Consider the following 20,733-nt stretch of genomic DNA (forward strand, 5'->3'; position numbering starts at 1 on the left):
CAAGGATGGATCCACCGGAGCGCAGGTGAGGCCGCCCCCGGATTGAGGGGCTCGACTCATTCAGCTGCTGACCCCTTCAACGCGGCCACGGCCTGGTTGTCGGGGGCGGCCTGGCCTCTGCTCTCCTCTAGGCTCTAGTGCCCTGAGGAGGAGCTTCCTGCTCGCCCAATCCACCACCACTCCTCGACCTCGTGCGTGCCAGCGACCCACCACCCACCGCACCGGCGGCTTCTCTTCGAGGCAGACAGGCATCTGCTGGCCCGGCCATTCTTCCGTACCATCCGTTTCATTTTTAATTACCCCCCTGCCACACGTGTCGAGCATGCCGTGCCGATCATGCGGATCTGGGGGAAAAAAGAGAGGCGCTTCGGGGGACAAAATAATTGCCCAGCCCTCAGACCATTTTATATGCGCGCAGAAACATTCCTCCACGCTCCAGCAGTAAGATTCTTCTGTCCCCCGGGCAAAACCATATCCTCTGCCTCTGCGTGTGCTTCTACTTCTACTTCTACTCCCGTCCCCAGACCTCACCAAGACACCAACCAACCAGCAGCCCCTGCAAGCGCCTCACCAACCCGTTCAAGCGTGCGCGCCCACGGCTTCGCCCGCCAACGACGGAACGTTCACGGTACACCTTCAGTTGCTAGCGAAATGAATTTCACCACCCCCCAGGGTACAAAATTAACTACCAACTCCGTATGTACAACGCTGTGAAAAGCACGAGGCTCCACCCATGGAGCCGGCAACGGCAAGCGCGAGGTTCACTTCTCACATACAGGGAGTTGTGCCGCAGGATCAGCTTCAGGCCAGCGACACCGGCCGCGGCGGCGGCGGCGTCATCCTGGCGGCCGCGTCCGTCGCCTGCGCGTACAGGGAGTTGTGCCGCAGGATCAGCTTCAGGCCCTTGGCGGCCTCTGCGGCCGCGGGCCGCCTCTTCCTCGCCTGGTGGTGGTGGCGGCTGTTGTAGTAGTCCTCGGCCAGCGCCGCCGCGTCCAGGCGCGACCACGCCGGCCCCCGCGGCGCGCTCGCCGCCCACATGAACCGCCCCGAGCACGGGTTCATCAGGGACTCCCGGAACTCCCTCGCCCCCTCGCAAACCATGCCCTGCGAACCAAAAGTCGAATACCACAAGCTAAATTCGAATGCCACAAATGGTAATTTTTGTACAGCATTCAGCAAATGGGCAAACGTGTTACCTCCGCCATGGCTTTGATCTTGAGCGCCACGCTGTTGGACAGGACCACGATGTTGTGGTCGCCCCTGAGCTTGGTCAGCAGGAGCGCGCAGTCGAGCACGCGGTCCTCGGGTTTCGGGGACACGATGTCCGCGAGCTCGAAGCCTCTCGGGGAGAACAAGCCTCTAGGGGAGAACAAGGCCATCGGGTTGAAGGAGCCGGACCCGACCTTGATTTCTTCGTCGACACGCTGCGCCGAAGGGGTGGCGGGCGGGGTCGGCGCGACGGGGAGCATCTCGGACGAGCTCTGGACGTGGATCCACCAGCTCTCGGTCGCCATGCACTCCTCGATCCACTGGAGCGTGGAGGTCGCCTTGGTGGACCGCCTGAACAGGCCCTCCCTCTGCTTCATGGAATCCAGCTCCCTGATCACTGTGGAGGGAATAGAAACAACTTTAGTGCTTAAAGCAGTGCATACGGCGCAAGTAATGCGGTTAGCAACTACAAGTAGCACACTGAGCACAAGCTAACAGCGGCACGCAACGCAAACGTCACAATCAAGATGGATTAAGGGTGTGTTTGGATCCCCTATGGCTAAAGTTTAGTTCCGTCAGATCGAATGTTTAAGGGTGTGTTTGGATGCCCCTATGTAGCTAAAGTTCAGTTTCGTCCGATCGGATGTTTAAGGGTGTGTTTGGATGCCCCTATGGCTAAAGTTCAGTTCCGTCACATCGGATGTTTGAACACCAATTAGAAGTATTAAATGTAGGCTAATTACAGAACTAATTGCATAAATGGAGACTAGTTCACGAGACGAATTCATTAAGCCTAATTAGACCATGATTTGATAAAATTGTGCTACAGTAAACATGTGCTAATTATGGGCTAATTAGCATCAATAGTTTCATCTCGACAATTAGCCGCGACTTATGCAATTAGTTTTGCAATTAGTCCTTATTTAGTCCATCTAATCATCTGATTAGTGTTAAAAGAGATGACTAAAGTTTAGTGCATAGGATCCAAACGGGGCCTAAGCCAATTAGTACTTCAGTTAGCAACCACAAGTAGCACAGGCAAACAGAGGCACACAATGCAAACGTCACCGGCGAGATCAAGCATTCAAGGCTACAAGCCCGAAACATCAGTTAACAGCCTAACAGGGCAGATTTAAATGATAAAATTACAGAAGCAAGCAGTCCTTCAATTGATAGCATTATAGCATATGATGAATGTTGTGACAGATTATATAGAGCCCATGCAGATATACTATTTGGGTCTATAGCAGAAAAGTGTACAGCATAATGATATACAAAAGAATCAATCATGTATTCAGACAACATTTACATTTTACTAACAGCACATCAGTATGGTGTGATTTGAGCAAGCAAGCAAGCAAGCATATAACAATACTTTAGGATCATAAGGTCATGTTGTTAAAACTTCAAAGATTTGGTGAATGATAGTTGACAACATAAGAGAATGACAGTTCAAACATATTATGTTTGCTCTGAACTTACCGATCCTTGGTATGAACAGATGAGTTCCTTTTATGCCTTTTAACAACATTATAGACTTCACAGATTCATCATCAAGAAGGCTGTCGGTGTTGGCCACCATTGTCCAGGCTTTCATCCCTTGTCCAGCCCTACCTGATTCTTGGTTATTATGCTGTTCAGCGTGAAGATTAGCTCATGTCAGTTGCCTTACTAGAAGGAAAGATAATAAAATGGGGAATACTAATATGACCTTTGCAAAGACTTACTGCAATTTTGTTAAGTTTATCTTCCAACTTGATCGCCAAGTCACCAGCAGCGATGTCAGCTGGCCTAGCAACAGCACAGTTACAATCAAGCGAGCTAGCAGGTCTCAAAGGAGAATTTGACAGAAGAGTCTGGAAGGGGATCCTATCAGCAACCCTTTTCTTTGTGATTGCACTTTCTAGTCGCACACGGTTTTCAGACACATCCCTTGTTTTCCGAGCGGCAGATGATAGTGGTGCCAAGTTCTCCTTGTCAGAGCAGAATGCTTCCTGATCTTGATCTGCATCAACTACCAGGTTCTTGGGAAGACACTTCCTTGCTTTCATGCCCCCTGAAGATACAGGGGTCAAATTCTCCTTATCTGAATAGAAAACATCATAATCTACCGTATGGAATTTTTCAGACTTTGTTTTCTCCTTATTTGAAGTGTTCTTTGCTGACACTGAATTATCCATCCTTGACCCAAGAACTCTCCTAACAACGGGCTTTACCTTAGAAGCAGGAGTCACATTCTCCTTGTCTGAGAACAGATCTTCCTGCTTCACAGGGGAGATAGCCTCATACTTTCCAGGAGCCAGCACTGAGTTTTCCCTATCCGGAAAGATGTCATCTTTGAATTCCAGATGTGAAATGGGCATACACTCCGTCTGGCACTTCTGCAGTTTTTTATCAACTGGAGTTAGCAGGCTAAGATTCCCGGAGACAGGTTCATTTGATTTCATCTGATTTCCAGCTTTCAGTATGGAGTTCTCATTTTCTGGAATGTCATGATCTAAATTCAGAGGGGAAATGGAATCCATCAACTCTTGGGAAATGGTAGGCTTCAGACCTATGTGGCTCCTCTCCATTACTATGTTACCTGATACATTGGGGGTGATATTCTCCTTGTCCAGTGGACTGATTTCTTCATTTCCTTCAATTTCTTCAGAATCAAAATTGTCAAATATATTCCCACAATTTGTGCTGTCAAGCTGATAGTTCTCAGAATCCTCAGAAATCTTATTTGCCAGCGTGTTCTCCTTGTTTGAGAGACTTCCCTCCAAGTTAAGATGGACCAAACCATCATGCTTCATTTCTGGTGTTACAAGATTTTCTGGAACAGTCTCGGATTCTGTACTAACCGTAGCAGCATTCCATTGTGGAATTTCTTTTTCTGCAAAGGCATCATCTATGAAATGCAAAGGGAGAGCAGAATCAAACAGGCCATGTCTCTTCAGCAACTTTGCATCAACTGAATGTTGTGGGACATAATTCTCAGTGTTTGGCTTTTTCTTATTTCCCTCCATGGTAATGCTGGCTGGGGGATTCATATGGCCCTTAACTTCTGCAATCATCTCTTCCATTTCTTCAGCTCTCTCATATTCAGAAATACCAAATAAAGCTATGCAGGCAGCACACTCTGTCCCGCAGCTCTGAGAACATACAAGAATCTCATTTTGCTCTCCTTTCTGAACACTATAGCTCAGAGCATTGCTTGTATCACTGCTCCTGCCAGTGTCAATACGAAGTGGTTTGACTGACTTTAACTTGGACCTCTTCGACACTTGATCTGACTGGGCTGGTCTTCCAGCTTTTGGCAATGCAGCTGGCATTTGCTGTATGATCAGAGAGCCAAAAGATTGTGAAATTGGATTCTTGTCAACTAACTTATCCTCTGGCACTCCCTCAATGTTCTCATGAAATTGGGAAAGCGAAGAATCTTCCACAGAAAAGGAATGAGCAAAGTCAGGTAATGGTGGTGCTGAGGGGATCACTTTGGCTGGAAAAGCAATTTCTTCTAACATAATTTGTTGACTTGTCTCCTGTATATTAGATCAGACAGTTAACGTTCATACCAGAAACTGGATCCCAACAATCAGTAACAAAAGGAAAATAAAATGAAGCAATAGAACTCAACAGTTGAAAGACAAGAAACACAACAAAAAATAGCTCCACCTAAAGAAACTAAGACACAAACAAATGAAATGCAAGTTCAAACCAATGCTATTAGCAGTTTTGACCATATAATATTTTTACAAGTGGAATTGGTATATATTGTCAAACTCATGCACAGTTTGTGCTAAAGAAATCTGTAGCAACATAATTTACACTAGAAAAGGCATCAGTGGGCATCTTTTGGCTTGCAGTGGCAGGCTATTAATAAAATTAACAATGCAGCTCTACAGGTAGCAATAAGCATTTCACCAAATATTTTTCTTTACTAACTACTAAGTAATACTGATTTGCTGGGAACAGACCCGATGGGCCTTCATGTCTGCTGACTCCCTCTGCTCAGGAGCCACCAACTGGCTGCTGGCGTCCTGCGCATTGCATCAAACATTTAGACCATAATTAATGAATGAACAGCTGGTGCCGAAATTTAACAAGGGTTTTTCCGCGATCGTAAAGGAGAATTTGCTAGTTGCTACCTGATAAGCATGGGGCTCCTCTTTGTCCTCAGGCAGCGTTGGCATGTACGGCGCATCCTCCATCTCAAGCGCCTCGCGCAGCGACAGCCAGAGCAGCCTGTACTCCCTCTTGGAGGCCCCGAGCCGCAGCGTGTCACCGGCGGCCAGATCCACCGGCGTGTGAGGCGGGACCCGCTGCCCCGACACCCAAGTCCCGTGCACTGCATCGAATCGACCCCCAGCAATGGGGACATGGCGTGTTAACTTCCAGGAATACTAGGACGCTAGATTTCCGCAGGAAATTCCGATGGGGGAATGAAATCTCAACACAGATCCGCAGTTAACAAGGTAGCGTTGATCGCATAGCGAGATTACCGAAGTGAAATGAGGAGCCAAAACCCTAGTAAAATATCCCCAAATCGCATAAGCTACTGTAGAACGAACACGAATCTGATTCGCGCAGATGCTGACGCAACGCACGGATGCAGAAAAATCCGAGGCCTCCTGCCATGCCCACGCGCGGCGATCACGAGCACATTGCACGACACGCACGCAGAGGATGGGGGGAAATCAGAAATGCACAGCGTGGCCGCGGCGGGTGTGGGCGTCTCACCGGAGCGGAGGTCGGTGACGGTGATCCGGCGCTGGCGGCGCCGGGCCCGGAGCTGGAGGTGGAAGCGGCTGACGCTGGGGTGGTCGACGAGCACGTGGCAGTCGGGGTGCCGCCCCACCGTCACCGGCGGGTCTTCTTCCTCCTCCTCCTCGGCTCCCACCGCCCCGCCGCGATCCGCCGGATCCAGCGCGGGGGGCGCGTTGAGGAAGATGTGCTTGAGCACGACGCCGGCCTTGGACACCGCGAACGCCGCGATCGGGGCGTCCCCGTCCGCCTCCGCCGCCGACATCTCGCTCGCTCGCTCTCTGTGTGTGTTGCGCTGGTGCTGATGAGGGAACAGGGGGGTCGGGCGATCTCTGGTTGGAGAGCCTGGGGAGTTGGGGGTGGGGGGGAGGGGGAGGGGATTCAAATGCGGCGAGGGGGGGATGGGATAGAAGCGGCGGCGGGGGAGAGACGTTGGAGCGGGGGGAGCCGCGGCCGGCGGGTTTGGAATTTGGAAGCTTCGGCCTTCGGGCGTCGCAACGGCTAGAAATCGGAAGCGGCGCGTGTGCCGCGTGCGTCCCTCAAGTGGGCTGGCAAATGGGTACGGCCCGGTCAACGTGGTCGGTGAGCGTTTGGCCCGTTACGGCGTAGCGAGAACGATGAACCCGCTGCCTTGGCTGGGCCGAGATGGGCTCGTGATATGCGGATGCGGCCTCATAAAAAAATGGTTCCTCTCAAAACACACACACACACACACACACACACACACACACACACACACAGATTGCCTGTCACTCTCACGCAGCTCTCGATCGCCGCCATGTCATCGACCTGAGCTGAGCTGCCCTCAAAAAAAAAAAAAGGACCTGAGCTGATCTCACTTCATTTCGAAACCCCAGATGAAATGGGTCCCGGAAAACCAAGGCTACATCCTGCATGCCGTGTACCTCGTCCTCTCTCTCGACGCCGTCCTGACTTCCCTCCATCCCGGCCGTCGACGGTAGACCGCAACGGCAGAGCCGGCGCCGACGCCGCGCGGGGCACGAGCACGTGCCCCTGCCACACGGGCCAAAGTCTCGACCCCCGTCGTCGCTCTCGGTGACGAGCGCGCTCGTGGACGGCGTCGCCGCCGCGGACCAGGCGGCGCTCGCGCCGTCCCAGGCCCCGACGCGCCAGGCAGGCCTGGTCGGACTGCCGGCAGCTCGTGACCGGACGGCCGCCGTCGCGTCGCGGGACGCCGGCGGCGGCGCGGCGGCCTCGGGGTCCAACGCGTTCGCGTGGCTCAGCCGCGGCCCGCGGGGCGCACCGGCCTCGGCACGTGACTGACGGGCTTCCGCGAGCTCGGCGCGCCGCCAGGGCCGGAGTTCCAGGCCGCGCTGGCGAACGCGTCCGCGATTCCAGGTATTCCTGTTTCTGCTCGTTCGCCGGTGCTGCTCGTCGCCTCGTATCTCCGGTTAGACACATGTTCTTAAAAAAACATGTAGTCAAGATGTCACAAAATTTGATAAAGAAAAATAAGAAAGAGAAGAAAATCAAAAACTCAGATGTAGTAGTGAGCTTTTCATCCGATATAAAAGGCCCAGCTGTTTGTCTACCTGAAGAAAAGGCCGTGGCAGTCTGAAGCAGTTGGGCCGGCCTCCCCATCGTCCAACCAATCCAAACATGTATCTGCAGCAGCCTCCACTGACAGATATGTGATTCATTTTGATTTATTTTTGTTCTAAAAATTCGCAGTGATTTATGTCCTCAATCTCAGGCGTCGCCCACAACCCGCAACCAAAACGATTACTAGTTCATCCATGGCCAATCTGAAGAAGCCTGAACCAGCAAAACAATCCTCTGGTCTGGTTCCTATTCAGAAACGGAATGGCTGATGCTTCAATGCTCCAATGCATGCATGAAACAATACGGAGTCTGACTGAACATGCACAACACTCTGCAGTCGGCGCGGCCTGATCTGACCCGTCGGCCAGGAGGCAGCCGGCGCCGGTAAGACTGACTCCAACAATGGAGACTCAAATCCACGACCAATACCCGAAATCGGTCATAACGGGCTCATGGAAACAAGACCCAAAAGCTCGCTTCTCCAACAGACGGAAGAGAATGGGCCTCCGTCAACTGTTTTAGCGTCAAGAGGCGGGAAGCCAATATTCTGTCCCGTCTCCTCCCGCCCAGAAACGAGGAACCCGTCGCCCCTCGCCCGGCACCGATCGCTCCTCGCCCCTCGCTCGGCACCGATCGCTCCTCGCCCCTCGCCCGGCACCGATCGCTGTCAGCCTGGTCGCCCACTCATCCAGCTGCTTGAAGGTACCTTTGTTTTCTCCTCTCCTTCAAGGCAATGTTGTTGTTCATCTCTCCGTCCAGCAACTCTCTGGACTTGGGTCTTTTTGAGGGCACGCACAGCCAAAAAACAACCAAATTAGGAGTAGGTTAGTGTTTGAGAGAACACATGGCATGCTGTTTCTGCTCTCAACTCCATTATCTGTACAGATCCATTATTTTTACTACCCTACCTGAGTAAATGAGACACAAGGATTGATCAATCAAATTAGTCATCCTATTTGTTAGTATTGCAGAAGAAGATTTCAATTCTACAGAAAATCAACTACTTAGCTCTTGGCAAGATTGAAAGGTGAAGTAGTGCTTTGGTGCAGAGCGGGCCGTGCGTCGTCCGAGTTGCCTTTCTTTTCTCTTATCAGTTCAGCTATCCTTGTTTGCTCCTAAGCGTGTTATCTGTTTTTTCTTTCTTTCTTTTTTTCCCTTATGTGCTGTTGCTGAGCGCCCTACTTGCGCCTCATGCTCTGTGTATGACTCTGTCTGCTGCTCTGTGACAATTTGATATGATTTTTCATGCAGCCATGGCCTTTAACTACTATCAACGCACATGGTGTGGATCTGCTGCCGCTACTACTAATTATGATGAAATCGAAGCATGTGCTGTTGTCGTTTCAACATTAAGGAAGAAACGGCGCTGGGGAGGCTCTGTTGTTGGCCACAAGACAAAAAATCGTGACCGTATTGGTGGTAACATTCAATTGAACAATGATTACTTTATTGAGAGGCCATTATTCAATGCCGAGGAATTCCGCAGAAGGTAAATTGCTACTGCAATTGTAACACTGCATTAGTTAAAATTTCAGTCCCTAAAACTGTCAATGACTCCATGCTCAGGTTCCGTATGCGGCAATCCCTTTTCTTGGAGATTGAAGACAAATTGGCAGCTGCAAGTAAGTTCTTCAGACAAGAAAGAAATGCAGCTGGTGTGTTGGGATTCTCCACTAGACAAAAGTGCACTGTGGGTTTACGGATGTTGGCTTATGGAGGGCCAGCAGATGCACTAGATGAAGGTTTGCGTATGGGAGAAAGCACCGTCCTTAAAACTGTAAAGGAGTTTGCTAAAGAAATAATCAAAGTGTTTGGACCTAAATATCTTAGGCCTCCTACAGAAACTGAGTTGAAAAAAATTTTATTAGAAAATAAGGCACGTGGCTTCCCTGGCATGATGGGTAGTCTGGACTGCATGCATTGGGAATGGGCAAACTGTCCGACAAGTTTGGGTGGGATGTACAAGGGACATAAGGGAAAGCCTACAGTCATTCTAGAGGCAGTGGCAACACAGGATTTGCGATGTTGGCATGCATTTTTTGGTCTTCCAGGATCTCACAACGACATCAATGTGCTGCGCCGCTCTCCTATTTTTGATGATTTGGCAAATGGCAAAACACCACCTGTTAACTTTGATGTCAATGGTAACACTTACACCCTTGGGTACTACCTGACTGACGGGATTTATCCTGATTGGGCGACCTTAGTGAAAAGCATAAGTTGTGTAAAGAGTAACAAGCAGTCGGTGTTTGCATCACAGCAGGAAAAATGCCGCAAAGACATAGAGAGATTTTTTGGAGTACTTGTAGCCAAGTGGAAGATTTTGCATAATGCTGCTCGTTTGTGGAGTCAGCGTGACCTCAACACCATTGTGCTGGCCTGTGTCATCCTACACAATATGGTGGTGGAGGATGAACGTGGAGTTGATCTTCCAAGCGTGCACGTGTCAGAGTGGCCAGGTGCAGCTAACCCTCCAATAACTACAAGCAGATCAATGCCTACAATTGAGGAGGTCAATGAAGCTTATTCTTTGATCGAAGAGAAATCCACTGCCCAGCAACTAAAAAAAGATCTTATTGAACATATGTGGGAATTGTATGGGTCGAAGTCTGGACCATTTGCCAAAGAGTCAGTACATCTGAACTAACATCTCAATTAGTTTTAGTAAGAGATATGTGGCCTTCTTTTGTAATATGGCTGAACTTACAGCTGAAATAGTGATAGATCATCATATGGTTGTGTTCTGAATTAATCTATACTTAGTCTGATTAAATACTGCTCTGATCATGGCAGAATTTTTGTAATTGCAATTTCAATGTATTGGTCTGAATTATAGCTGGTCTGATCATGGCAGATTTTCTGCAATTGCAAAAAATAAAAATATGGCAACATGCCATCTGAATTCTAGCTGCTCTGATCATGGCAGAATTTTTGTAATTGCAAACTCAATGTATTGGTCTGAATTCTAGCTGGTTTGATCATGACAGAATTTTTGTAATTGCAAACTCATGTTCTCAAATAAATAGGCGCACACATTCATGTTCTCGAAGAAACACACGTACAAATTTCTGTTCTGAAAGGAATACAGATACAAATTTAAATTCTTATTCTATCAGTCATATAGGTGTGACACATTCACACAGTACAAGAGGTTCTATGCTCCATCGGAGTTCTGAGAGGTTCCAATGCCTCTACGTTTCATAATTTCCTGCTGCATGGTGATATAGTAGGACCTCACTTGAGGAGAAAGTTTATCTAAATCAGCTCCCATAATTCCAAGCTCTGCAGTGAGGAGTTGTGCCTCACTTTGTTTCGCCCGGACTTCTATGTCCTGTTTAGTAAGATTGAGCTGCTCCTCCTTGTACTTGTTCCTGACTTCAATGTCATGCTTGTGCAGATCAAACATTTGTTGTGTAAGCTTCATTTTGTCCCCCTTCAAGCTTAAAATCTCTTGCATTTGGGCATCTTGCTTCACTTCGGTCAGTTCATTCTTTTGATGAATCTGCTGCAACACTTCAACAGCTGCATTTGAGGATGCAGATTCTTCCTTGGCCCTTCTTCTTTTTGCACTATCACGACCCTCCGGTCTCTCTAGTGGATCACTTGCACCTTGTTGACCCAGTGGATCATTTGCACCTTGATCACCTACTGGATCATTTGCACCTTGTGTAACTACTGGCTCGGATGCTGCAGGTTCTTTACGAACATTTCGCGTGCTGTTCACTTCCAGCAGTTTATCGTTCCATTTTGCCTCATAGCGAAGAATCTTCCAACAATGCATAAACTGAAATGGTTCCTTTTGCTCATACATCTTCACAGCATCCTCAATCTGAAATTTAAAAATGGTACATTTTTTTAGATCGTATACCCAAACAACAAACAGTTTTGTAGAAATCAACAAAGTACTTACCCTATCATATTCATTCTTTCCACTTTCGTTTCTCCTATCCACTTTACTTTTGCATGCAGAAAATGTAGAAACAACCTTCTGTATGGCACCCCATCTTTTTTGTAAACCAATCTGACTTCTTATTGAGCCATTTGGTTTTTGCTCAGAATAATAATCATATATTCTCTTCCAGTAGGCACCCATGTTTTGATTAACACCTACAATAGCATCCTTACTTATGTTCAGGTAGGCCGAACAAAGAACGACGTCCTCTTCCTTTGTGAATGCAAACCCCCTCCGAGCAACATTTTTCTGCACAACTCGTTTCTTCCCTTTTTGCATGTTGTTGCACTGCATAGGCAAGAGCACTAGTAATTTCTAGCAAATGCAAGATCAGGACAAGAAGATTAACTAACAAATAGCCTCACAATCCTACCTGTGCAGCAGTAGCAATATCTACATCATCCATTGGAACACCATGTGAGGAGGCTCCATCATTGTGGTGAAACAATTCTTGTAAATCCTCCTCTCCTGACTGACCATACTCCATTCTAATCATAGCAAATAAACTTTGAATCAAACAAACAAAAAAAATCCAGCCTAAACTGCATAGACCGTATCATTAGCTCACTAAAGGATGCAAGTAAACAAGAAGCCATTTAAACTGCATAAACGTAACAATTTTGCAATTTAAACAAGAAGTCATTAGTCATGCAAACCAATAAAAGTAATCCGTAGTTTTTGTCACTCATGCTTTGTCGCTGGCATAGCCTAAAGTTCAGAACAAACTTGGCACACGCACGCTGCAGCCTGGCCGGGCGGTGGCCATCCGCGGTGGTCACTGCCCACTGCCTGCTGCTGCAGGATTGGTTGGGGGCTCGCCGGGACTAGAGTTAATCTGCAGAAGCGGTGCCGGTCTGTAGAGACATCGGAGAACCGAAGTAGTTGAGAGGCAAGTGAGCTAGCTGGGGGCGGAGCGCCGGGGCACCAGCCTGGCCGCCCGGCGACTACGGCCCTGAGTCCGCCCCTACCCGTGAATCTCTCCTCATCACCAGGTCAACTCAGACAAGACGAGGGGATCGAATCAGGAAAGAGGAATCAAATCTGGAGGTACCTCGCCGCCGACGCAAACGCAGGATAGGGGCGGTCGTCGCCGCCAGAGCTCACCCGTCGGTGTTGGTGCCGCTCGATCCACTTTCTCTCTCTATTCCGAGGGTGGGCCGTTGGTACTGGGTCGCGGCCGAAGGCGATCTATTTCTGGGTCGCGCCGGGAGCTGCTCTATTTTTGGATCGCGTGTTTCGGTCAGCTGTTGGAGGCCTACAAACTTGTTTCTCGGCCCATTTTAGGTCTAAAGGATCAAATAGATCACCTGTTGGAGTCAGTCTAAATACGGCGACGAGACACTGCACGGGCGCGCCGCGCGCTTCAGCTTCCACGACTTTAAGCTGCGAGGAGTCCGGACGCGATCGCCCAGAGTTAGATCCAACGGCTGTTAGGGACCCCGGGGGTGGACGGTGTCTCAAATACCGTCCTCCCCTGGTCCGCCTCCGCCCCCGTCCACCCTGTTCGTCGCGAACAGGAGCCCGCCTCCACTGCTCGCCGGAGCTCTGCGGCGCTCTGAGAGTCAACGAGAGTTGCCCCTTCGTCGGGGTCCCCTTCTCCCGTGACGGCACCGACACGCATCGCACCGGCCACGGCCACGGACAGCACGTCTGCACGCAAGGAGCGAGAACGGAGTTCAGTCTGGCGTTCAGCAGCGCACTGAATCGCCTCGCCAGACGGCATTTGTGCAGTTCTTCACCAAGTCTGAGCATGGAGAACACTCTTCCGTTAGCGCACGTGCACCAATCAGGAGCTACCTAGACGCCGCCACCGTCGCGGACACGGAGTCCGTACGTGCGGCTGCTCCCGCCGTTGCCCGGCTGTTCACAGGCGCGCAGCACTCCAGCGCCAGCTCGCGCGCGCCGTGGAGCCACGTGCAAGGCTCGCCGGCGCCGGGACCACGCACGCCCGCCTTCGTCTCCGCCGCGTTCCCGTAATCCAAGCAGCCGCCATGCCCGTCAGGGCCGAGGGCCCGAGGCGGCTCGCTCCGGGCTTGCCGCGGGTGGTGAGATTGGTGAGGGATGGTTCTGGGAATTGAGCCGGAGACTTGTGGCCGAGGCGAGGCTTCGCGATTCCGATGTGGAGGACGGCGGCGGACGGGCGGAGGCAGAGCGAACACGACCAGGGGGGGTGTTTGAAAATCACCAGGGGGTTAAATGAAAAAATTGAATCACAATTAGTAATCGCGATCCGATTTAGGGCCATATTGTAAAGTGCAGGGAGCGGGATGCAAATATTCGGATCGCGTCTATTAATCGCGATCCAAATCTGTAGGGATGTAAACAGATCAAATACACACGGATATTATTGGTATTGTATTTATTTTCATATTTTCTATCGCATTCGAATTCGAACACGGACAGACTCGGATACAAATACGAATGCGGATTGCTTCGGTTACGAATACAAATAGATTTGTACAGAATACAGAGTGAACCGTATGTGGATAACATCGAACACGGATATTTCTTCGGATATCGAGTAAAAACAACATTTATTCATATCACACGTGTTGTAATGTTCGAACACCCTACGAGTCGAAATTTTAACTAAAATTATGCTTAATGAAGCAAACTAACAAATAATTACATGATATTTCTAACTTATGACATAGATGAAAGAGATTCAATTATATGACATTCTAACTTGCTACATAGCTTAGACTGGAGATACTTAATTAACGACATTATAACTTATTACATTGATGATATTTGACAAGCACTCGAATCCATTCATTTGTTCTAGTAGGCTAGATTCATGCTTGATTAACCAAATTAAATATAGATGACATACCATTTTGGGCACTAAGTTACATAATATTGATATTCTAAATTATTAAATGCATAAATATGTAGGAGCAATCAAATTACTCTAGAATTTGAATTATTATACAATATTAAGCTTTTATTAAAATGGAATAAGTCTAATTATCACTAGAGTTCGAGCTTAGTTCTCAAACATAGACTAAGAATAAATAAGATTCAACTCCAGTACAATACCATTAGATAGATTATATTTTAAGAAAAAATTTGGTGCTAATTTTATATTTTTTAATTTGAAATAAATTAGTTATAAATTTTTAGAGATTAAAATAGATTTTTATTAATGTATATATTTAATACAATACAACTATCCGAATCTAGTATCCGATTTGGTTATCCGGATTATCCGACCGGATATCTGATATCCGGCGAATATTGCCCTTCTCATATCCGAATCCGATATCTGAATGAAGTATCCGAATTCGTATCTTATATTAAAAAAATGCTCGAATATCCGAAATGGTATCCGAATCACTGTTCGACCCAACTGTTCGACCCATCTCGATCGGTCCGTCAGTGATATCCGTACTATTTACGTCCCTGCAAATTGGGGTTCTATTTATAAATTTACGGGGTCTATTTGTAAATATTTAGAGGGGCATTATGCAAATATTTAGCGCCGGCGACATTGCCTTCGGCGGAGCCGCCCCGCTGCCAGCGAACTCCGCTTCGTGCGTCCGCGTTCGCCTCCGAGAGATGGACCGATCCGCTCCTTGCCTTTGGCGAGTCCGCCCGCGGCGCCTGACTCGCTGGTGCCGGTCATCCTCGCGCGCAGCCACGTGGCTTCGCGCGCCTGACGACGGCTTCGGCCGGCTCATCGGCGATTCGGCACGGGAGGCTTCGGCCGGCGTTCGGCCCTTGGCTGCGGCCTCGAGCTCCATGCTCTGTTCTGCTCTAAATTCTAATCCAGGTGGTGCTGCGCCAGTTCGCCGTGCTCCGCCGAGGAAGGAGTCCAGACGCGATCGACCAGATGGTTGCCGCGTCCGTCGGTTCGGTATGGATGACACATCAGCCTCCGCCGCTCGCCGGAGCTAGCGCTGCTGCGTCCTGGGCGTCGCTTGCCTCCGTCTCCCCCAATCGTGGACGGTGAGCCTGCTGACCTTCACGACGGCCGATCAGGAAGAAGCAGCCAGACAGGCCAGCATGGATCACGAAAGCAGAGTCGTGAAGATCGCCTGGATCCTCCCAATCTCCCAGCTCCGATCTATAAAGAAGGAAAATCTCTTTTGGTAATCTTGCTGCGCCTGAACTTGCTTGAATCTTTTGTTCTCCCAGGCATCATCTTTGCCTTGTTTAGTGTTACTAGTACCAAATAACGCCACAATGGCCTGTTTTCAATCATAATTGCATTACTCATCAATGCTCTGGTTTACTCTGCAATATTGAGCAATTGAGCAAGTCTGTATCTTTTTACAGTTGAGCAAGGCCATATCTTTTGGCCTTCCAAATCTGAGCAAAAAAAAAAAATCCTATTGGGAATGGAATCTGAGAAACAAAATCCTGTTGGGCAAGTAGCAGTAGCACAATTTCTGAAGCATAATACAGATTTTTAAGAACACCTGAACAAGAAAAACTAAACACATGACACGTGAAAAAAATATTCTGCAAGTTATTCATTCAGATTTCAGAACATATAAATTACTGAGCTGGTCCTTCAGTTTCCTCTAAGATATGCATCCCTGATCCCGTGCAGCTTGGCAGCCGCCTCCTGCATGCTGATGCGCTCGTTGGGTGACGTCTTGGTGCAGCAGAGCCCAATGCTCAGCACTGACTGCAGAGTCTGTGCCCCACTATCCCTGATGGTCATTGTAATGTCCTCTCTCTGCTCTAGCTCCTGAAGCAGCTGTGGGTCAACAATCTGCAACAAATTATCAGGGAAGTTGATCTCTGTTAACTTTGCAATGGTCATCCCATCATTGAACATGTCATCTGTCGGGCTCCTTCGGATGAATATCTCAAGGAGAACAACTCCGAAGCTGTATACATCCGCCGCAGTGGAAACCTGACCACCCGCAGCGTATTCTATAGATCGCATGTAGGGAAGTTAATTTAGTTAATTATAGTAAACATAAAATTTGTAGTATTCAGTTTGTAAACACAAAGTGAACAGGGAGAGTACCTGGAGCAATGTATCCAATGGTTCCCTTGATTGCGAGTGAAGAAGTGGAAGTTGAGTCAGCAAGAGATGGTGATGTTGTATCAAATTTGAGCCTTGCTAGCCCAAAGTCTCCAACATGTGCTACCATATCATCATCCAAAAGGATGTTTCTAGGCTTCAGATCACAATGGACAATGGTCCCTTGGTGGTTATGGTGCAGATACGCCAATGCATCTGATACATCTACAATGATGCTTAGCCTTTGAGCTAGTGAAATGTAATTCAAACATGAAGAGCCTTCATTGTCTTGAGTCGTGTACAGAAAGTTATGCAGGTCTCCTCGTGGCATGAACTCATATACTAAGGCCATGAAATCATTTCCGTTGGAATCAATACTTGAGCATGCAGTTAGGATAGGAACTAGATTGCGATGCCGCACATTTTTCAAAGCACTACATTCTGCGATGAAGCTCTTTTGTGCTTCTCTTGTCTCTAGACTGAAAACTTTGATGGCAACTGCTTTTCCATCATGAAACAATTTTCCTAGGTAAACAGAACCATATCTTCCCTGACCAATTAGATTGGATCTTGCAAAGCTCTCTGTCGCTCTGACAAGGTCTCTGTAAGAAACTCTGGGGAATCTTCCAGGAGAGGGTAAAGAGATAGCTTTTGTCTTCTGTTTTCGCCTCCGGAACAACCAAACAACAAAGCCTGCTGCAAATACCACCACTATAGCTACTGGGATAACTATTTTCCGAATAACCGAAAGCTTGTGCTTAGCTGAATTCGATTGCATGATAGGACATGGAGGTAGGTGTAACCCCAGTGGCCCGCCACAAAGCCTCTGATTTCCATTAATCCATAAAGCTGTCGCGTTCTGGAAGATCCCTTTTGTTGGGACCTCACCCTTCAGATGGTTGTATGACAAATCCAGTTGCTCAAGTAACTGTAGGTCACTAAGAGCGACCGGTATTGATCCAGTCAGGTTATTGCGCGACAGGTTGAGAATTTGTAGGTTACTAATATTGCCAAGCAAGGTGGGGATGCTTCCGCTGAAAAGATTATGGCCCAGCTCGATAACTTCCAAACTTTCGCAATTACCCAATGTGCTGGGAATCTCTCCAGATAGATTGTTTGATGAGATTTGTAAATATGTGAGTTGTTTGGCATTCCCAATGTCGGCATGAAGTTGTGCATGTAGGCTGTTAAAGGATAAGCTGATTCTCACTATTGTTGGAATTGTGAAGATATCTTTTGGTATAGTGCCATGAAGATTGTTGGAGGAAATGAGCAATGCCTGAAGCATCTGGAGGTTTCCCAGGCTTGAGGGTATAGGTCCATTTAACTGATTCCACTCTAGATCAAGCGACATCAATTGAGATAGATTTGAGAAGGATGATGGAATGATCCCTTTAAAGAAATTGTCGCTTAACTGTACTACTTGCAGACTGTTGAGGGCCCCAAGCCATTCTGGAAGCACACCCGTAAAATTATTATCAGGCAGACTTACAATGACTAGGTTACGAAGGTTTGCTATACCAGAAGGAAAATCCCCTGACAGTTGGTTTCCTCCTAAGTATATACCCTGGAGCTGACTGGAAAGGTTACCTACAGAATTCGGCACTTGGCCCGCTAGATAATTGTTTGCTACCGAGAACTCACTTAGCTCAGTGCAATTGGCTAAGCTGTCCATAAACTTCCAGTCTTGTTTACTAGTTGCTTTGAGTTTATTGAACTGAAGATTTAGCCATGACAGTTTAGAAAGTTTTCCAAATGAACTAGGCACTACCCCTGTGAACTGATTACTTGATATGTCAATACTGTGCAATTTGGAAGCATTTGTTAATGAAGGTGGGACATGACCATGAAAGAAGTTGTCAGCTAAGATGATCCCCTGAAGATCAGGTAGAGAGTTACCTATACTGGATGGTACAACTCCGGAAAAATGGTTTGTTGAAATTGAAAGTTCAACTAGTTTAGAAAGATTCAGAATGGGCTGTGGAAATTGGCCTGACATCTTATTGATACTCACGCGAAGGACCTGCAGCCCCAGCAGGTTTGCAAACTCATTTGGGATGTTCCCCTCGATGTTATTCATCGCACAGCTAAACATCTGTAACATTGTGATATTGGCAACAGAAACAGGGATGGTTCCAGTAAGGTTATTTGAGGTAAGATCAAGATTTTCAAGGCGCTGAGGCAAATCTACCGGTATCTGTCCGGTAAGTTTGTTGTTTCCCAGCAATAGCTCTGTTAGTTTTGAACAGTTTGCAAGAGCGGGTATCCTTCCTTGTAGCGTGTTGTTTTGCAAGCTGAGGATTTGGAGGCGATGCAGGAGACCAAGGGACATGGGGATCTCTCCACTGAACGAATTAGTCGATAGAACCAGGATTCTTAGGAATGTTAGGTTTCCTAGTGAAGGGGATATTTTCCCTACTAGACCTCGGTTTGTAAGATTAAGAGAACTGACACGACTTGGGTTCTTGACAGAACACCGGACACCTTCCCAACTGCAGAAATGGGTGCTAACATTCCAGGACATCAAAGCTTGATGTGGATCAAGACTTATCGTCCTCTTGAACTCCAGTAGTGAGAGCCTATCTGTGTAGTTTCCATTGGAAGAGCAGATGACAGCACGTGTACAGCTCGCTATTAGTATCAAGAAGAACTGTCCCATTGCAGTAAGCTTCATCGCCACTTTTTCTAGCTTGGTTGAGTTTAGACCATGATTATGCCCATAGACTGAAAAAAAAGAGAAATTTCAGATAATAATTTTATAGAAGGGTACTCCAAATCATTATTCACTTTAGGTTTGTCTTAAGTTAAACCTCTCTAACTTTGACCATGCTACAAAAAAAATATATGGATTTTCAGAATACCAAATAAATGCACTATTAATACATACTTCATGGTACATTTAATTAATAAACTAATTTGATGATGTAGATGTTGGTACTTTTTTCTTTAAACTTAGTCAAATTTAGATATGTTTGATTTATGACAAAGATATATTGACCAATAATTTAGAGCGAAAGGAGTATATATTTGAGAAAAAAAATCCACAACTCATTTCCCTTTATGTTCACCCTTCTATATTGTGCCGTTTCCGGTATGAACTAGTTAGAACAAGAAATTCATAGCAATATGTTCACCTGCGGACAAATTATAATTCTGTCATCAGCAGCACGCAACGTGCATTTTTACCTTGCTTGTGAACATAATCTGATTATACTGTTAATTATTGTTAACACAATAACTCGAATGAGACACAACCAAGAGACTTAACAAGAGGGATGGTGTGCTTACCTTTGGTGGAAGTAGTCGAATGGGGGTGCTCGAAGAGATCACTGAGGTAGCCAGGAAGCACCATTCCTCTATTTGTACCATTTGCTGAGCCAATGCCGCTCTAGCTCCTTCAGCAAACAAGTCAAAAGCAGCCGCATGTTACTACTGAATCACCCATGGCTCCTAGATGACTTGGGGTCAAGCCACTAGAGACATCGGCATCACGGGTGTGCATCCTGTGGAAGTAGAACAAATAATATCGAAAACGATGGGCATTCACCCCAAAACTTATTATTTGGAAGTCTTTTTTTTTAAAAAAATTAAAACTTGGCACATCCATTTATTTATTTTCTTAAACTGAGCTAGAACGAGTTTGGACCTTAACTTTTATGAAACATTACATCAATGAAAGACATGTGAACAATGGACATGCCAAGTTTTGATTTTTTTTTTCCAAAACTTTAAAGTACACTTTTGGATGAATAATGGATATGTTGATCTTCAGCAAATAAGTCAAAAGCCCTGTCGTCATCTGTCATTTTCAGTAGTTCTGTCATCTGTCCCCGGATGACTTCGGGTCAAGCTAGCCAAGGACGTACGTAGCTGTTACGATGTCGACCACATGCCCAGATGACCAGTACTGAGGACTTTGCAGTGGCTTACCAACCAGACGTGCTTGACGCTCCGCCCGGCACCCATAGCCTACGCTGACGAGCTGACTGATTTCTAGAACTATTTTCTGAAATGGACCATCTTCAGTATAGAAAGCCCTAAAGCTTAATCATTCTCAAAATTCAGAGACATGCACATAACAATTAGAGCACAGCCATTCTATGAATTTGAAATAGAGGGAGTAGTATTATAGGATTATTCCTTTGGTTTTCTTTCGTTGCAAAAAGGCAGCTTAATTAGTTTGAGCAGTAGATGATGATAATGCATTAAAGAACTGTAGGTCCTTCATCTGCCAGGATGAAAACTCTCCGTGCTAGTTCTGCTGTTCTTGAGCTCCACACAC

At 47.2% G+C, this 20,733-nt stretch overlaps 3 protein-coding genes across 4 annotated transcripts; all 3 read right to left on the reverse strand.

The window, feature by feature from the left end:
• Positions 1-361: 361 nt before the first annotated feature.
• LOC112902402 (FHA domain-containing protein PS1) lies at positions 362-6,278 on the reverse strand. 2 transcript variants are annotated; one of them, XM_025971468.1, is made up of 7 exons: positions 5,935-6,278; positions 5,343-5,542; positions 5,172-5,234; positions 2,937-4,736; positions 2,692-2,842; positions 1,197-1,606; positions 362-1,104 (listed from the first exon to the last, which is right to left on the reverse strand). In XM_025971468.1, the coding sequence occupies exons 1-7, from the start codon at positions 6,221-6,223 to the stop codon at positions 802-804; spliced, it is 3,216 nt and encodes a 1,071-aa protein (XP_025827253.1). In that variant the 5' UTR covers positions 6,224-6,278; the 3' UTR covers positions 362-801. The 2 variants fall into 2 exon arrangements, with proteins under 2 accessions (XP_025827253.1, XP_025827254.1); XM_025971469.1 differs by lacking the exon at positions 5,935-6,278 and having other exon boundaries at positions 5,172-5,226; positions 5,343-5,551.
• Positions 6,279-10,675: 4,397 nt separating this feature from the next.
• On the reverse strand, positions 10,676-11,960 carry LOC112902611 (glutathione S-transferase T3-like). Its single transcript, XM_025971730.1, has 3 exons — positions 11,847-11,960; positions 11,432-11,761; positions 10,676-11,350 (listed from the first exon to the last, which is right to left on the reverse strand). Exons 1-3 carry the CDS (start codon positions 11,958-11,960, stop codon positions 10,676-10,678), a joined length of 1,119 nt encoding a protein of 372 aa, XP_025827515.1.
• A 3,623-nt stretch (positions 11,961-15,583) lies between these two features.
• On the reverse strand, positions 15,584-19,877 carry LOC112902154 (probable LRR receptor-like serine/threonine-protein kinase At3g47570). Its single transcript, XM_025971082.1, has 3 exons — positions 19,740-19,877; positions 16,455-19,175; positions 15,584-16,357 (listed from the first exon to the last, which is right to left on the reverse strand). The coding sequence occupies exons 1-3, from the start codon at positions 19,801-19,803 to the stop codon at positions 15,990-15,992; spliced, it is 3,153 nt and encodes a 1,050-aa protein (XP_025826867.1). The 5' UTR covers positions 19,804-19,877; the 3' UTR covers positions 15,584-15,989.
• Positions 19,878-20,733: the final 856 nt, after the last annotated feature.

The sequence above is a fragment of the Panicum hallii genome, chromosome 8 (assembly GCF_002211085.1).
Source record: "Panicum hallii strain FIL2 chromosome 8, PHallii_v3.1, whole genome shotgun sequence".
Lineage (NCBI taxonomy): Eukaryota > Viridiplantae > Streptophyta > Magnoliopsida > Poales > Poaceae > Panicum > Panicum hallii.

Bases quoted from the DNA above. Each gene is read 5' to 3' on its own strand.
- LOC112902402 (XM_025971468.1), bottom strand. From the start codon at position 6,223: ATGTCGGCGGCGGAGGCGGACGGGGACGCCCCGATCGCGGCGTTCGCG. The intron at 4,737-5,171 runs GTCTGTTCCCAG...TCTAATATACAG, and splicing joins CAGACATGAAGGCCCATCGG to GAGACAAGTCAACAAATTAT. The intron at 1,607-2,691 runs GTAAGTTCAGAG...TTCCCTCCACAG, and splicing joins TCTGTTCATACCAAGGATCG to TGATCAGGGAGCTGGATTCC.
- LOC112902611 (XM_025971730.1), bottom strand. From the start codon at position 11,960: ATGGAGTATGGTCAGTCAGGAGAGGAGGATTTACAAGAATTGTTTCAC. The intron at 11,762-11,846 runs GTAGGATTGTGA...TTGCCTATGCAG, and splicing joins ATATTGCTACTGCTGCACAG to TGCAACAACATGCAAAAAGG. The intron at 11,351-11,431 runs GTAAGTACTTTG...TTTAAATTTCAG, and splicing joins GAAAGAATGAATATGATAGG to ATTGAGGATGCTGTGAAGAT.
- LOC112902154 (XM_025971082.1), bottom strand. From the start codon at position 19,803: ATGGTGCTTCCTGGCTACCTCAGTGATCTCTTCGAGCACCCCCATTCG. The intron at 19,176-19,739 runs GTAAGCACACCA...CTTTTTTTTCAG, and splicing joins TTCGACTACTTCCACCAAAG to TCTATGGGCATAATCATGGT. The intron at 16,358-16,454 runs GTACTCTCCCTG...TGCGATCTATAG, and splicing joins CATTGGATACATTGCTCCAG to AATACGCTGCGGGTGGTCAG.